This window comes from Castor canadensis, chromosome 8, assembly GCF_047511655.1.
Source record: "Castor canadensis chromosome 8, mCasCan1.hap1v2, whole genome shotgun sequence".
Classification (NCBI taxonomy): domain Eukaryota; kingdom Metazoa; phylum Chordata; class Mammalia; order Rodentia; family Castoridae; genus Castor; species Castor canadensis.
The window spans coordinates 131,553,129-131,567,592 of record NC_133393.1 but is presented as its reverse complement, the minus strand read 5'-3'; the positions used below and the strand labels follow the sequence as shown (position 1 = coordinate 131,567,592).

Sequence of the window (14,464 nt, the reverse complement as noted above, 5' to 3'; positions counted from 1 at the left end):
CCCTCTTGTGTCTGTGATCAGCATGCAGCTTACTCATCACTGTGCACAAAGGACGGTAGGGCTCCCAATTCCCACACAATGTGATAGGCAGTGAAGATGACACCCCAAATCCAAACTCTCCAGCTAATGCCAGCAATTTTGTCCTTCTGTGCATCTGCATCGCAGACGTTCACAGAGCTCTAATGTGCTATGATGGTGGCAGTGGAGGCACACCTGTCTGGGGTCTGACATTCTGAAACATTTGTAAGCAACAGTATTCAAGAAATTCAAGGCATAAAAACATTTGCAGACTAATATCCTAATACACCTCCATTTCACTTCCACCTCCCCACACCTGAAAACAGGGCCAGATTTTTCTAATGGGCTCCCAACTTTGGAAGGCCCCCAAATCAGGGAACAGTGAGTGAGAAAGGAGTACCCACCTAGTCAGCTGGCCAGAGCCAAGGTTCTCAATCCTGACTGTACTTCAGAGTAATCTCGTGAGAAGAAACAATAATAAAATAAGCTAATGGGGTGCTGTGCTTGCATGGCACCAGGGGCAGAGCCTAGGCTCCCACAAAGCACCTGCAGACATTTCACGATGGGTGGCCCTGGGGTGGACCTGGGCAGAGTCCTACAGAAGTCCCCAGGTGATCCCAGGGCCCAGCCAGGCTGACAGACACTAAGCTGAACAACCAATGGCCTCCAGGGTGTGGCCTCATGGTCCATTTGATCACAGGAGGAGGGGAAAATCAGACTCCTACACAAAAAGCACCTGAGCAGGGTGCCAGTGGCTCATGCCTGTAATTGTAACTACTCAGAGATCAGGAGGTTGGCAGTTCGAAGCCAAGTAGTTTGCGAGATCCTATCTTGAAAAAACCCATCACAAAAAAGGGCTGGTGGAATGGCTCAAGGTGTAGGCTGAGTCCAAACTGCAGCACGACAAAAAAAAAAAAAAAAAAGAAATCCACTTTTATGTGGAATGGAGGCATCACTGGGGTGAGGCCTGTCATATGCCTCTGTTCCTAGAAAGAGCTGCAATCAGCTGCCAACACATGCATTATTTCATCAGCCCCATAAATGCAGTAAAAGCCTCCCACCCTTCCCGTCGGCCTTGCAGAAGTTGGGGGGGGGGGCGGTTGATAAGATGCAGTGCTGAGCTCCCCGAATTCCCTTTTACATGACTAAAATTAGCATTCATAAAAAATACACTATTGTAGGAAAATCTCACTCTGCTATACCACTTGGAATTTTTGCCCTTCAAATGAGAAAAACAACAACACATTAGGACAATTTTCTAAAAGCCTCTTTCATTTATTAACACTATAGCATAATACAACCCATTTCGAAGCCAGTGGGGAGCCAAGACTGCAGCAGGCAAAGTCTTAAATCAAGACTTGGGAGGCTGGGACTCCAGTCTGGGCAGCAAATTACATCAACCAGCTGTGTGATCCCAGCAAGGTGACTTAATCTCCCAGGCCTCTGTCTCTCAGAGAAGTTAGATGATCTGGGAGCCCCACCCAGGTCTCAATTCCATAATTCCAGGATCTGCTTCATCCTGGCGTTTATGGCAGTGATATAGCTTAAACCTTAGAAAACATACAAACTTCCTAATTAAACTAATAAATTTAACCTGTTCCTGTCACCTGACCATGGCAAACACAACTCAGCTACAGTGAGGTGTCTAGATAGAGTGCAGGCTGGAGAAGCCAAGATCATCAACAGACTTAGCATCCGCAGAGCAGGCTCAGTTACACAGCATGACTGGAGGACCTAAGCAAGAAATCTCTAACTTGCCCAGAACAGTGGTTTCACACCTATAATTCCAGCTATTCAGGAAGATGGTGGCTCAAGGCCAACCCAAGCAAAATGTTACCAAGACTCCATCTCAACCAACAAACTGGGTACAGTGGGATCTGTAATCCCAACTATATGGGAAGCACAGGTAAGAGCATCTCAGGCTAAGGCCAGATCCTACCTGAAAAATGAGTAAAAACAGCTAAAAAAGAGCTAGCGGCATGATTGAAGTGGTAGAGCACCTGCCTCACAAATACTAAGCCCTTAGTTCAAACCCTAGTACTTCAAAAAAAAGAAAAGAAAAAGAAAAAGAAATCTAACTAACCTATTACAAGGTGTGAACTAAGTGTGCAAAGCAGGAAGTCTCGTGAGTGTTTTCAGGGTCTGCCTGTGAGCTCCTCTTCTCCCCTGTCCCTGACAGCTGGGCAATGCTTCCTTCCCCACTCTTCATCCTCTCTGTAACAGAGTGAAACACTCGACAGGCACCTTCACATTCTCTGCCCTATCCTCATGTCTTTTTGTGCTCTTCTGTTATTTGTCTTTATGTTGACTCATCTTTGCTCAAATGGAAATAATACATTTTGGGGGTAGAAGTGTGGCTCAAGTGGTGGAGTGCCTGCCTAGCAAGCACAGGTCCTAAGTTCAAACGCCAGGACCACAAAAATTAATAATAATAATTATTATTATTTATTTTAACAGAAACTACATAAATAGAAAAGTTTCACTTGCTATAAATGGAAAGAACCTGGGTTTTTTGTTTGTTTTGGTTTTTTGGCAGTACTGGAGTTTGAACTCAGAGCCTCATGTTTGCAATACAGGCATTCTACCACCTGAGCCACTCGCCTAGGCCAAAAACCCATTTTTTCAAAGAAAGCAATCCAACTCAATTCTAGCTACACCCTTGCCTGCAGAAGGCTGTAAGTGTGAGGACCTGTGATCACTCATATAAAGACCGCAGCAGGAGTGAGTGAAAAGCACCCTCTCACCCTGCCAGTTATGTCCCCAAATCATCTGAAATCATCTTAGGACCCACGTAAGGTCACTGCTATGTGCTGGGAAGCACACACGTCAGAGGCTGAGCTATGCTAGTGTAGGACGACATTCATTTCTGTGAGGAGGGAATCTTACCTAGCCACACTGCCACCTGTGCTCCCTCTGGAGTTCCTGTGACCTTGTGGTCCCCTCTGTCCACCATGCCCAGTGTCCCCACATCACAGAGGCATTCTCTGACCACTCCCACTACCCCCACTACACATGCTGATTTTCCCCATCACACTTGTCACCACCAGATAGTCATTTCTTCATTGCTTATTGTGCACCCCACCCTCAGTCCTGCACACAGAAGACAGTGAGCTCCAGGACAGCAGGGCCTTGGTTTTATTTATGGTTCTATCCTCAGCACGTAAGGTCTAGCACATGGTCAATACTCAGTATTTGTTGAATGAGCAAATGAATGCCCTCAGTTGGTCCTCGGGCCGGGGATACCAGAGGCAGAGGGCTTGCTGTGGGTGCTCCTACTTGTGCTTTCCTGCACAGATGGGGGTATGCACCACCGTATCCAGCCACTGGTTGAGATAGAGTCTCAACTCTTTTGTTGGGGCTAGCCTCAATCCATGATCCTCCTGATCTCCTTCCACCTCCCAAGTAGCTAGGATTACAGATGTGAGCCACCACAGTAGGTCTACTGTTATCTCTTAATACACAGAATGCCACAAGGCAAACACTACTTGGCCACAGAGAAGCACCCAGATAGAGCACAGACTGATAAAGTGAGATCAACAGTGAACCTCTCATATGCATTATGAGAAGAATCCCAAGGTAGAAATCTCAATAAACCTATGACACATCTAATACACCTGCCATCACAACTTGCTAACCTCACATGCATGCAGGTGTACTCCTCAGAGCCACAGGCATCCCAGGAGGGCGGCCGCCAGGGCTCACTCAGCATGCTCATTCACAGTCAGCTCCACAACGGCATGAGGTCCACAGGGAGGACCAGCTGAAGGGCAGGCAAAGCTGAAGGGCAGGCAAAGCTGAAGCAGTGGCAGTCTCTGGACAGTCACTCCATTGGGGTCAGGAGTTGAGGCACCTGATGCTCATGCAGGAGGTGCTGAGGTGTGGTCCCCAAGACCTGTCCTTCATTCCTGTCAGTGGCTGAGAATACATAAGCAGGAATCAGCTGAAGGAGGGCAGAAAAACAAACTCCCAAGCCAAGGGGAAGACAATAAAAAGCAGGGTTACCAAGCAGACAAAAGTCTGCTAGGGAGAATCGTGGCAGAAGCACAGGGTCAACACGGTGGGATGGGGAGTTCTATGGCCCAGAACCCGCGCTGCACCATCAGGCCATGTTTCACTAGACAGAAGGCCAGGCAGCTGATAAACCTTCCTTCCAGAGTCAGCTTCCCCAGTGGTACAGGGAGCTGTGCTGCTGACAGGGTCCCTAGGAAGGGAAGCCAGGCAGGCAGGAAGGCACAGGCCATCTTCACCCACACACCGCCCTGTCCTCATCTCCTAAAATGACCCAGCAGGAACCCACAGAGGATTTTCAGCTGATCTAATGTCTAGTATGTGACCTTGGCCAGAAAGGGACACACTGTGAAGTGTTCCTTCCACTGTGCCAAAGTGGATTAAGTCATTTTATCATCAGAATTCCTCTTTTAAAAGGTAAGAGTCATCATAGCATGAGAAAAATACAAACCAATTATGCATTTACACTGTAGACTTTTTAAAAACATACATCTAGACAGAATCTGAGAGAATTTAAAGGTTTAGGGTAGGGTTTTTTGGTTTTGTTTTTATGTTTAAGGATTTGCTGGGAGGTGGGGGGTTAGAAGTATAGAGAACAAAATACAGTTCAATTCTCTAAAAACTACATCCAGCATATAAATAAAAAGCAATGAACTCAATCACCTACATAAAGCCTCTGAGGCAGCTCAAAATTTACAAATGAAATACAAAAATTAAACATATCAACAAAAGGAAAACCAAGAATCAGTGAGAGGAACAAAGTAAGACCATTTTCATAAAACAAGATCCTTTCTCTGAGGAAGATTGAGCCTCTTGACGAAGGCCCTCCTTCCATCTGTTCTTCTCCCAAGAGAAGACCACAAACCCAAGTCCGTAAACTAATTCCTAATTACCGCCGAAAGGAGAAAAAGATAAGAAGAGGTTGTTGTACATACAAGCCTACAGTCCAGTTCCTCAAAAGTCAAAGATGTCTTTACAAAAGCTGACGTAGACTACTGCAAAGCTTACTAAAAGTACTCTACCACAGTGCTGGAAAAGCATGTGGAGCCCAGGAAGTGGGTCTCGGGCTTTGTTTGGTTTTTCCAGGGACATGAAGTTGGAAGGCATTTCAACTCAGATGCATCCAGAGTTTTAAAAACTAGGTTTTCCGAAAAATCTACCGTGAAATTTATATGGAAACACAGGAAGCCACCAATAGCCAAGGCAATACTCAGTCAAAAGAACAATGCAGGAGGTATCACAATACCTGACTTCAAACTATATTACAAAGCAGTAGCAATAAAAACAGCATGGTACTGGCACAAAAACAGACATGAAGACCAGTGGAACAGAATAGAGGACCCAGATATGAAGCCACAAAACTATAACCAACTTGTCTTTGACAAAGGAGCTAAAAATATACGATGGAGAAATAGCAGCCTCTTCAACAAAAACTGCTGGGAAAACTGGTTAGTAGTCTGCAAAAAACTGAAACTAGATCCATGTATATCACCCTATACCAAGATTAACTCAAAATGGATCAAGGATCTTAATATCAGACAACAAACTCTAAAGTTGATACAGGAAAGTGTAGGAAATACTCTGGAATTAGTAGGTATAGGTAAGAACTTTCTCAATGAAACCCCAGCAGCACAGCAACTAAGAGATAGCATAGATAAATGGGACCTCATAAAACTAAAAAGCTTCTGCTCATCAAAAGAAATGGTCTCTAAACTGAAGAGAACACCCACAGAGTGGGAGAAAATATTTGCCAGCTACACATCAGACAAAGGACTGATAACCAGAATATATAGGGACCTTAAAAAACTAAATTCTCCCAAAACTAATGAACCAATAAAGAAATGGGCAAGTGAACTAAACAGAACTTTCTCAAAAGAAGAAATTCAAATGGCCAAAAAACACATGAAAAAATGCTCACCATCTCTAGCAATAAAGCAAATGCAAATTAAAACCACGCTAAGATTCCACCTCACCCCTGTTAGAATACCCATCATTAGAAACACCACCACCAACAGGTGTTGGCGAGGATGCGGGGAAAAAGGAACCCTCTTACACTGTTGGTGGGAATGTAAACTAGTACAACCACTCTGGAAAAAAATTTGGAGACTACTTAAAAAGCTAGACATTGATCTACCATTTGATCCAGCAATACCACTCTTGGGGATATACCCAAAAGACTGTGACACAGGTTACTCCAGAGGCACCTGCACACCCATGTTTACTGTGGCACTATTCACAATAGCCAAGTTATGGAAACAGCCAAGATGCCCCACCACTGACGAATGGATTAAGAAAATGTGGTATCTATACACAATGGAATTTTATGCAGCCATGAAGAAGAACAAAATGTTATCATTCGCTGGTAAATAGATGGAATTGGAGAACATCATTCTGAGTGAGGTTAGCCTGGCCCAAAAGACCAAAAATCGTATGTTCTCCCTCATATGTGGACATTAGATCAAGGGCAAACACAACAAGGGGATTGGACTTTCAGCACATGATAAAAACGAGAGCACACAAGGGAGGGGTGAGGATAGGTAAGACACCTAAAAAATTAGCTAGCATTTGTTGCCCTCAATGCAGAGAAACTAAAGCAGATACCTTAAAAGCAACTGAGGCCAATAAGAAAAGGGGACCAGGAACTAGAGAAAAGGTTAGATCAAAAAGAATTAACCTAGAAGGTAACACACACGCACAGGAAATCAATGTGAGTCAATGCCCTGTATAGCTATCCTTATCTCAACCAGCAAAACCCCTTATTCCTTCCTATTATTGCTTATACTCTCTCTACAACAAAATTAGAAATAAGGGCAAAATAGTTTCTGCTGGGTATTGAGGGGGTGGGGGGAGAGGGAGGGGGCGGAGTGGGTGGTAAGGGAGGGGGTGGGGGCAGGGGGGAGAAATGACCCAAGCCTTGTATGCACATATGAATAATAAAATTAAAAAAATATATATAGGTTTCCAACTCATCACATCCCAATTTAATTGTAGAATTAAAATATTGCCATGAAAATAATCACTTAAAATATTTTAAAGTCTCAAAACAAGAAAAGCCTCCTTTAAAAGACACCATTTTTTCCATCCCTTCCCACCACACACATTTTTTATGTTTATCATTTATATATACATACATTTACCACTGCAATCTATGGTATACTAGGTTTTCAATACTGTACAAGGATTTTTTTGAGATAGAAAACTACAAAGCGAAGAAGGGAATGAACAATAAACCCTAATGCAGGGCTCATCAGTGAGTGGGGGGAAGGAGGAGAAAAGGGGGAGGGAAGAGAAAAGGGGGAGAGGTCCCAGGGATTCTCAGACACTACAATACTTTTTAAGTGATGAGGAGACAGGTGTTCACTGTACCATTATTCTCCATACTTTACTTATATTTAGTATTATTTAAAATAGTTATTTAATAATAACCAACTATTTTAAAATGAGTTTAGTAATTGTCACTGTGGAAGCTATAAACATATGTCTCAAACCTCCACCTCAGATTTTTTTTTCAGTAGCAATGTTATTCAACAAAAAGTAAAACAATTACGATTATTTAATTTGTTCCAGAGTCAACTTATCTTGCCATTTGACCTTGTTTACAGAATTAACAGATCTTGAAGAAGGCCTCATTTTTTTAATCCCCTACAAAGATATTGCTCAAATTATTCCCACTATATCAGCTTCATTTTACTTATTAAAAAAAAAACTATTTTTCTCTTTGCTTCTCCTTAACCTTTTCATTTGGTTTAAAAAGAAAAGAATTCTTTCTTGCTCTCTGAATGAATCTGAAGAAATGAAAATGGAATCAAGTTCCTATGACTGATTAACATCAGTACTATTTATATCACCCACAATTATCATGTAACTAAACTGCGTATTTTAATAGTGAAAAGCTTTCAGTTTGCCTGGTTGTTTCCAACTATGTGTTGCCAGGAGGAACCTCTAAGTCAAATACTAGGAAAACACCAGTAATTTTTTAACATGTCCCTAATTTGGTGTTATAGTCTGCTTTCAGTAAAGTGGTAGAAGCATTTTACATACTTTCAGACATGTAGAGCATTTAATTTTGTAAGGATGATCTAACTGAGAATTCTAGTGGTCCTCAAAGGCCAGCCATTTTTAGTACTTCAAAAAGCCTAAATAGTACATTTACATGTAATCTGGCCAAGCTAGTGATAAAAAATATTTTTGGTTTTTTTTCCACTGAGATTTTACCAGGTCTTCCTAAAGTTAATTATGTCAGATATGATGATACATATAATTAATGCAGAGAGAAGAATTAATTATGATTACTTAGTAAATGTGGTCTGAAAAATCAAAATATAAGGTCTATGGGGCAAAAATAATAAAAGTGATTTCTTTCTAGTCATATTGGTGTTTTTAGCCAGTTATAAAAACAGTAACAACACAGTCTGGACACTACTGACTTGGAGTAGTTCTATCACTCTATTAGAAACCTCAAACAGTGCTGGCTTCTTAACTCTGCTAAGGGAATTGTTAACTCAATGTGGATTGTACTTATAAAATTAAATATTCAACATGTCTGAGCAAAACCAAGCTAAAATATCCATAAGACAGACCACTTTTTTCAAAGCAGAATACATAAAAGAATCGGGAGATGTTAAAAATCATTGGTGTTTTCCTGGTATTTGACTTAGCAGTTCCTCCTGGCAACACACCAGTTGGAAACATAACATAAACTGAAAGTCTTTCACGTTGAAGTACTGTTTAATTATATGATCATTTTGGTGACGTAAATAGTCCTGATGCACGTCAGTTGTAGACATGTGACCCCATTTTCATTTCATTTCTTAATTTCCTGTAAAAATTTTGCAAGTCAACTTTCAGTTATCTTCATTTTTAAAATTTTATATTCTTGCCAATCGAGCCCTCTGTTCCCCAATCTTTGCAGAAGTCATGGGAGGTGTAAAAGGGAACAAGTGCTCCACATTACATATTCTTCCTGCTACAAGCCTGGCAAACAGCACCAGAGCTGTTTTTCCATAGCTTCCAACTCTCCTTAAAGTCAAAATAAGGCCCTCCCCAAACTACTACACTTATAAAACTAAATACTCCAGGTGTCTGAACAAAGCCAAACTAAAAAGGACCCTTTATGAAACCAACAGCCTTTAAAAACAAACTAAGTCAGTCTTCAAAATAATCCCCTCTGGCCTCCTGGACCAGCCCAGGGGACAGGTGCAGGCCATGCCTTCCTAGAGGCTGTCTCCTCCTCCACGAATCTGACCTTTCCAGCTGGCAGCCTGGCACCCCACAAATCAGTTATCAAGTAGGCCAAAGCCTGCTTTCCCATCTGCACTTTCCAAGTAGCTCCTGGTGCCAACAGTTGAGATAGGACCAGGCTCTCTGATGAAAACATGCCAAGCTTCCCTGGAAGCATTCTAAAAGTACTGAGCTCTCTCCTCAACCTCTCACTCTCATGGTCCATTCTTCCTTTCTTCCCGGCATTTCTTAATGCCACCTCCTCATCCTGTCCCTCCAATGCCATGTCCCCTCCATCCAAATTCCTTGCCCGTACTCATGAACTGCTAATCCCTGCCTAGCCTAACACCACCAACTTCCCATCCAAAGAGCATGGTTGTAACAACCTTGGAGCTGGGGTGATATGATCTTTTTGAGGCCTACCTGCAGGTAGCTCAGTGATGGTTTCCTCCCTTGTCTTCTCCAGCTTCTCCCTGACCCAGGGAAACTCCTGTAAGGAATCCAGGAAGGTATCAAATGCTTTAGGACCCCTGGAGGGCAGGATATCCAGCAACAACATTGTCTTCCTGAGGCCTGTGGCTTGAGCTTTGATTTCTTGAACATGATTTTCCGTCAAGATTCCTTCCTGGTAAAGGTACTGAAGAACGAGTCCCTCCACCAATACCTCTGCACCCAGCTCCAGACGAAGTGAGCGAAGGACTTGTCTGTCTCGGGCCTCCATTTTTTCTAGAAAGAGACAAAACCATAGCTGAGGTTATAGGAAAGCTGATGGGCCCCTAAAGCTAGCACTGCTGCACTCTAAGCACTTCAAGGTCAGACAGATCTTCCAATCTTAGCAGAGTGCCAGGCCACTGTATTTATCACCTGGTTGTTAGATCAAGCCAACCCACTTTCAAATGCTTCTGAAATAATGGACAACACTTAAGAGAATCATCTTTTCTGTTTCTGCTTTTCACACAATGGGATCCTAGTTCAATTCCCTCTTCAATAAAGAGATTTGACAGAAAAAAAAAGTTAGAGACCTTGCTTAAAAATCAATTTTTATCTGAGGATTACAAAGCATCCTTTAATTTTAACATGGAGAAGAAATAGTGGTTTTATTTAACATTGCCTTTATCAGTACTAGCCCATCACTGCAGATTCTGCAAAAATGACCACCAGCATTTGCAGAACCTGACTAGCAATGGAAGTGGAGGACAGACACCTGATGTACCAAAGAGTTTAAGGATCTTTTTTTACTATGAGAAAAGGCCTCTTACTACACCAAGGGCCTCTACATCACCTTCAAGAAAAATATGTGTTGCTGTGCATTCTACAATAAATCTTACATGCAGTCAGGGGCCATTCCTTCCCTCTTAAGAATGCAGAGGCTGGCAGTGACTCAAGTGGTAGAATGCCTGCCCAGCAAGTGTGAAGTCCCTGAGTTCAAACCCCAGTATTACGAAAAAAAAAAGTATGCAAGAATGCAGAACCTTCATCACAACACTGCTGTGGCCTCATATGCATGGGGCATTTAATGAGTCTTTTTATTCTTTAAAAAAAAAAAGCCCACCGTCCAGCACCAGCTCCACTGGAAGGTATCTAGACGCTATGGGGCGGCAGTGTGGTGGCTATGAAGGTGACATGGTGGGGGGGGGAAGCGGTGGCAGATGGGCTGTAGACACCCACAGGCCTGCGACATCCGATCCCATCTCCCTCTCCCCCGTCCCCAACCCCTACAGTCCTCCGTGACGTCCTGGGTGGCAGGTGGGGGGAGGGGCAGGTGTCCACGTTCGTCTATGAGCGCCCATTTGAAACTTGTAAGCAGTCCCTGCCTCAGCCGCTGAAACCTGTGTTGTGTCACAAACGGCAAGAACGAGGGAGATTTTCGGCAGAAGTGAACCGCGGGATGATCTTCACAGTGGACCAAGAGGAGAACCAGTCCCCGGCACCGCCACCCCAACCCTAGCCTGCTCAGAAACCCGGACAAGTTAGGAGGGCGAGAAAACCACGCAAGGCCGGTGTCGCCACAGCGCGGGGCTTTCAAAAAAAGATGGATTCCTGTTACTTACGTCTGCGACCACGTATCTTAAAAAAAAAAAAAAAAAAACTACAACTGGAATCCACAATGTTAGGGAACCTGTACCATAAACACCATCTTTGTTGAAGGCGAAAGCCCCAAACAGGAAGTGTTGTCGCCATCTTTGTTGAGGGCAAGCACCGGAAGTGCTGTAGCCATCTTTATTGGGGGCGAAGGGTCAGATTGAAGCTCTTTCCGCCATGTTTGCTGTGGGTAAACAACACAACTGCCTGGAGATGGAAAACAGTATTTTAATAAACTTAAGGAGTTATGTAAGGAAAGGAGTGAGGGAATCGTTGCATCTTAACACAATAACTCCACCAGGGCCTTACGCACAATTAGCATAATAGACAGGAAGGTCAAAAGTCACCCTATCAGAAACCTGTTTCCTGACTACTGTCTTTAAAAGCAAAACACCTGCATCCCCATGCCCTTTACCAACTTTATTTTTGCCTTTAACGCGTGTCAATGACTTACTAAAAACTTTTTTACTTATTCATTTTTTATCACACCTTCCCATCACTAAAATGCAAGGTCATTTCTTTGCATCAACAGGGTTTCTGCCTACAAAAAGTTTGAAGTCAGGATTCCATCACAGCGATCACCTAGCTACTCTAGACAGAAGGAGATTTGCCTTATGGAGTTGGGGATGTTCAAAAACAGAAGGATGGAAATGGGCCAAATGTTGAAGGATGACTCCCTTAACAACACTGACAAACTGGCATCTTGGCCATAATCCAGAAGATGGGAGTGTGGAAGTCACCCATCCTCAGCCCCAACCTTCTCTCAACACAGAGCACAATTAGAGGGACACTGGAACACTGCTGTAGAAAAGGCATGGTGACCATAGTTGTGTGTATTTGGCACCTGCAGGTATAAAAACACTGGTAACAACATTCTCTGTCTTCAGCCAGATAAGATACAGATCTTTTGCATAATTACCAACAGCTGAAGATTGTTTATTTGTTTGTTTGGTAGTACTTGGGACTGAACTTAGGGCCTTGCATTTGCCAGGCAAGTGCTCTGTCACTTGATCCAGGCCCCTGGTCCTTTTGTTCTTAATTTATTTTTCAGATTGGGTGTTATGCTTTTGCCTGGGAGGTGCCAGTCCTCAATCCTCCTATCTCTGTCTCTGGAGTAGCTGGGATCACAGGCATGTGCCATCATGTCTGACAGTTACTCACTTTTTGAAGGGGAAAAACAAATTATTTTTTCCCAACTGTAAATTTTGACAGTTTTCAAACTTACAGAAAAGTTGAAACAGATAACAAAACATATACCCATGTAAAGTTTAAGACACTTCTTGATGGCACATGGTATTTGGAAAAGCTTGAGATCTCCTTGGAACTAGAAGGTAAGTGTTGTTGATCATGTCCAGGAGTAGGTAGCGATCCAACAGTTAGCTTCATGAAGGTTCACAGAAGAGAAGAAAGGAAAACAGGAGACAGCACAAAAAGAGTTAGAGCCATTGGTGAGGCACAGAGACTGGCCATTGAGGATCTGATTTAAATCCATAACCAGAAGTCCATGACCATTAAATTCCTCCTCCTGTGGCAAATGTGGAAGAGTGTGTCCATGCTGCCTCCCCAGATCACACTGGCTCTTTGATTGACTAGCCAACTGTCATTACCCAGCCTGGTGGAGAACTACAACCCCACTGAGCATACAGTGATACTTCCCAGTAATACACCAAAGGTCCCGTTTCATTCATATTAATATCCAAGGCCAGTGAGCCTCTAAGGAATGAAACATGGATCAGAGCCACTGTCACAGGTAGCTACTCCCCCACTCTCGCCAGTCCCTCCTTGGAGGCTGAAATTGTGCCCCCACAAAGGATTGTGCACCTGTTAGCCAACAGTAACAAATCCATTTTCAGAAAGGACAGTTACTTCCTTTTTCTCCCTTACTGTGTTTACTTGTTAAACTATATCCATTCTGAGTTTGCAAAAGAGCCAAAAAGAACAAATGGAGTGTTTTTTCTTTCAATTTTATCTTCAAAAATTAAGTCAAAGGAGTTGGATATTTTGGGTTCTTCCTTTCATAAATGTGGAAGTTAAGTCATGGGAACAAAACAGATTATTTTCAAACACAGTTGAGACAGTCACAAAAATCGATCATGAATTAGGTCACAAAGAAACTTCAATAAATTACAAAATATCCATAGCATACAAACTATGCACTTTCACGCAATGAAATTCAATATCACTTGAATTTTAAACAGTCACACACATGGGAAAGAGGAGAGAGAGAAAGAGAAAGATAGAAGAGGAAGAAGAAGGAGGAAGAGGAGAGGGAAGAAAGAAGGAAGGAAGGAGAGAGGGAAGGAGAGAAGAATAAAGGGAGGGAGGACTGGAGGAAGACCTTATTAGCAGGCCTGGCAGACATCCCCCATAACCAAGTAATTAAGAGTAAACAAGTCATGTAGACATCATGTGCTCCAATATGATGTGATATTCTTACTGATATTTTTCCCCAAAATTTGTGCCCTCAATATTTTCATTAGAAAAAAATCACACAAATCCAAATTGAGAAACAGTCGACAAGTTACCTGACAAGAACTCTTCAGGTTCTCAAGGTCATGAGGAACAAAGAAATACTGAGAAACTGTCACAGAATGGAGGAGACTAAGGAGCTAGGACAACTTAGGGAAGGAGCAAAAGAGGGAAGATGGGAGGAGAAAAGTGAGACTGTGAAGGCCTTTCTTTCTCACAGTCAAAAGGGAGTGCAGGCCAAAATTTCATTCCCCATTTCATCTTATCTATTTGCTTAACACATAGAATAGACTCTGTTCCTCATGCCACCCCTCACCAGAAAGATAAAGACAGAATTTGTCAAAAAACATAAACATCGAGCCCCATGGTTGCAAATCCTAAAAATTCATGTACACCCACCCTGATGCCTCTTTTCTGTATAACTTTTGATAAAATTCTATGATATAGATAATATTATCTAAGTCATCCATACCCATTAATTGTTATTTTACTAAGTTATGAACTTTAATCATTCCTTCAGTTCTCTGACATCTCAATGGGTTAGTCAGACTTTCTTCACTGTGACAAGATTCCCAACATAAACAACTTAAGGGAAAAAAGATTTATTTGGGTTCACAGTTTCAGACATATCAGTCCCAGGCTGGCTGGATCCACTACTTTGGACCTG

The 14,464-nt window shown here is 42.7% G+C and overlaps 1 protein-coding gene across 4 annotated transcripts in view; it reads right to left on the bottom strand.

Moving 5' to 3' along the window:
• Positions 1-11,456, bottom strand: part of Cradd (CASP2 and RIPK1 domain containing adaptor with death domain) — a 213,163-nt gene extending 201,707 nt beyond the window's left edge. For 2 of the 4 annotated variants that reach the window (XR_012450950.1, XR_012450951.1), the window contains exons 1-2: positions 11,298-11,456; positions 9,670-9,972 (exon numbers count right to left, since the gene is read on the bottom strand). Coding sequence is in view for 2 of the 4 variants with exons in the window: in XM_020167343.2 (XP_020022932.2) it covers positions 9,670-9,972; positions 11,298-11,427 (433 nt within the window). In the remaining 2 variants the exon portion in view is untranslated. Of the gene's footprint in view, positions 1-9,669; positions 9,973-10,798; positions 11,270-11,297 lie in introns of those variants that run through there. The other 2 variants (XM_020167343.2, XM_074084124.1) reach the window with 2 other exon arrangements.
• Positions 11,457-14,464: the final 3,008 nt, after the last annotated feature.